General features: G+C 37.9%; 1 protein-coding gene across 1 annotated transcript in view; it reads right to left on the bottom strand.

Moving 5' to 3' along the window:
* LOC144977828 (FMRFamide receptor-like) overlaps positions 1 to 2,500 on the bottom strand; it is a 70,115-nt gene that overhangs the window by 1,713 nt on the left and 65,902 nt on the right. The window contains exon 2 of the mRNA XM_078923228.1: positions 1 to 861. This exon is cut by the window's left edge and continues 1,713 nt beyond it. Within this exon, the coding sequence (XP_078779354.1) occupies positions 1 to 849 (849 nt within the window). The 5' untranslated portion in view covers positions 850 to 861. The remainder of the gene's footprint in view (positions 862 to 2,500) is intronic.

Below are 2,500 nucleotides of genomic sequence, written 5' to 3'. Positions count from 1 at the left end.
TCTTACAATACTCTCTTCTGTAACGATGTGTGTCCTTAGACGGCGATGGCGATGATAAAGGCGTAGAATAATAAGGTAGTTGAGAATCGTGATGATGAGAAATGGAATGAGTGTAATCGATATGGCAAATATCGAATCTAACACAAACGATAACATTTGATGATAAGGATCCCGACTGCATCTTCCGATTACCGAGTTATCTCGAAATCGATGTTCGTGTCGGCCAGTGAGAATAGGTTTATAAACCATTAGAATGAAAGACGCAATCAAGAGCAATAACAGAATTTTATACGATGACCTTGACCCAAATATCAATCCACGCCTTCTAAGCGGATGACAAACGGCGATGTAACGTTCTAAGGTAAATGTAACAATAATCCAGGCAGATAGAAATCGCGTTACGTAACTCAAATACATCTGAGCTTGACAAATTCCTTGAATTTCAAATATAGACACGGATTTCCCGAAATGAGGCGCCCCGCGTCTGAGCCAGTCGACCAAAACATAGCAGAGAAGAGCGGCCAAGTCTGAAATAGATAGCGCAGATAAATAAACGCTAGCTTCGAGACGCCGCATCGCTCTGGATAGAAACACCTTGAGGCTGATGATATTTCCGACCATCCCCATGATGATAAGGACTGGCGTGGCGTAGCAGTAGATTGAAGTGGCGGTTGTCATGTTGTAGCTGGATGATTTGACGCATAGTAGGGGGGAGAGGATAGTGGTGAGGTTGTTGATGGTGTTGTTGGTGTCGCTGGTGGAGGACCCCAGTTTGAAAGGGTTGGATTCCGATGAGGCGTTCAGGAAGTCGATTAGAGATGATGCTGGGATGCATGGCGGCGATGACATCTTAGAGACAATCTGGTTGAAATATTTTTAAAGTTTTTTTTATACAAAGTTTATTCAATCTTAGGCTTTTGCCAATAAATCACACAATTTGATGACAACATACATGAAAGTGGAAAAAAAATGGTAAATGGAACCAAAAAATAAACTGATATCATTAATAACCACAAAAAAATTACAACAATCGTAATACCACCAATACGTACAATAATAATAATAATAATAATAATAATAATTAATAATAAATAATAATAATAATAATAATAATAATAATAATAATAATAATAATAATAATAATAATAATAATAATAATAATAATAATATTACAGAAAGTGAAGTATGATTGTTTATTCGTTGGTTTAGGGATGGAACGTAGCTATCGTTAACTTTTAGCCTGACACTGGAACCCACCAGGACTTATAGTTTGACGTCATTTTTCAGGGTTTTGCACCGTTTAGTGAGTTGTTGTTAGTAGAGCTCAAGGAAACAAGTGATTCCATTGGTTGACCTATTGAGTACAACTCACGATTTGTTTTCTTTTGTGGCCAAAGACTTGTATTTTGACGTCATTATTGCTGCTCAGTGTCAGGCTATAAGTTAACGATGGCTCCGGATGGAAAGCATGGAGATAGCTTCGTGCGACTATGTGGTCTTGTGATATGATACTCGCTTTCTAATCGGAAAGTTCCATGGTTCGATTCTCGCTCGGCGCATAGTCGAGTCCTCGGAAAAAGCTTTTTACTTATATTTTATCACCGAGTGTAAAATGAGTACCTGGTCGTTAATAGCGCTGTCTCTGTTCGGAAAAAAATGGTTATATCGCCTAACAAGTCTCGTTCTACTTATTACGTATTGCTGTAGGTCAGGGAATATTTGTAAAGCGCTATGAGCATATGTAGTGGATATTGCTCTATATGATAGATCAAGTTCAAGTTAAAGCTTGGCTGAATTAAAAATACATAGCTATCAATTGTGATTACCAGCCATTTTCAGAATTTGAATATATATTTAAAAAATCCTTTATTCATCCCATAGGGGAAATTTGTCCAGGGGAAGACTGGAATAACCCAGGCGTGAGCCGCAGTGCTGCCCCGTAAATTGAGCTAGGGCAAAGTGTTTTGCTCAAGGCCACGCATCGCAGCGAGAGTGATCGAACTCGGTACCTTTCGGGTTCGAAGCAATGACGGTACCGCTGAGTCTTTCCCTGAAACTTCACATACACATAACACACACAAAGCTTTTTCTTATTCACACAGTAAAGCAACGGGTACATTCTATAAATAACAGCACAGTGTAAAGTTATTGAGCTATAACATACAAATAAATTTCAAAATCTATAAATTTTGTTCCGTACCAAAGAAATCAGATTGATAGAATTGGTACAGAATTGTTTTATTGACTCATTTATGCACCCCTATTTATCAATAGAATTGTTAGTTGCATCGTTACGAATATGACAATTTTCCAAGGAGATTGTTTCCACGAAGATAACGAAGAATAAGTGGAACGAGGAAGGGAAGGGTGAGGATAATCTACAAAAATACAGGTAAAGAATTCCACACCGAGGAGCGACAAATTGAAATAATATATTGAGTGGCAACATTACATGAAGTATCTTTGGTTCCATTATTTGAACAGTTCAATACTCGATCTC

The sequence above is a fragment of the Berghia stephanieae genome, chromosome 8, assembly GCF_034508935.2.
Source record: "Berghia stephanieae isolate SIO BIC M18660-M18661 chromosome 8, UCSD_Bste_1.3, whole genome shotgun sequence".
In the NCBI taxonomy this organism is placed as follows: Eukaryota; Metazoa; Mollusca; class Gastropoda; order Nudibranchia; family Aeolidiidae; genus Berghia; species Berghia stephanieae.
The sequence above is the reverse complement of the archived record's forward strand: the minus strand, read 5'-3'. Positions and strand labels throughout refer to the sequence as shown.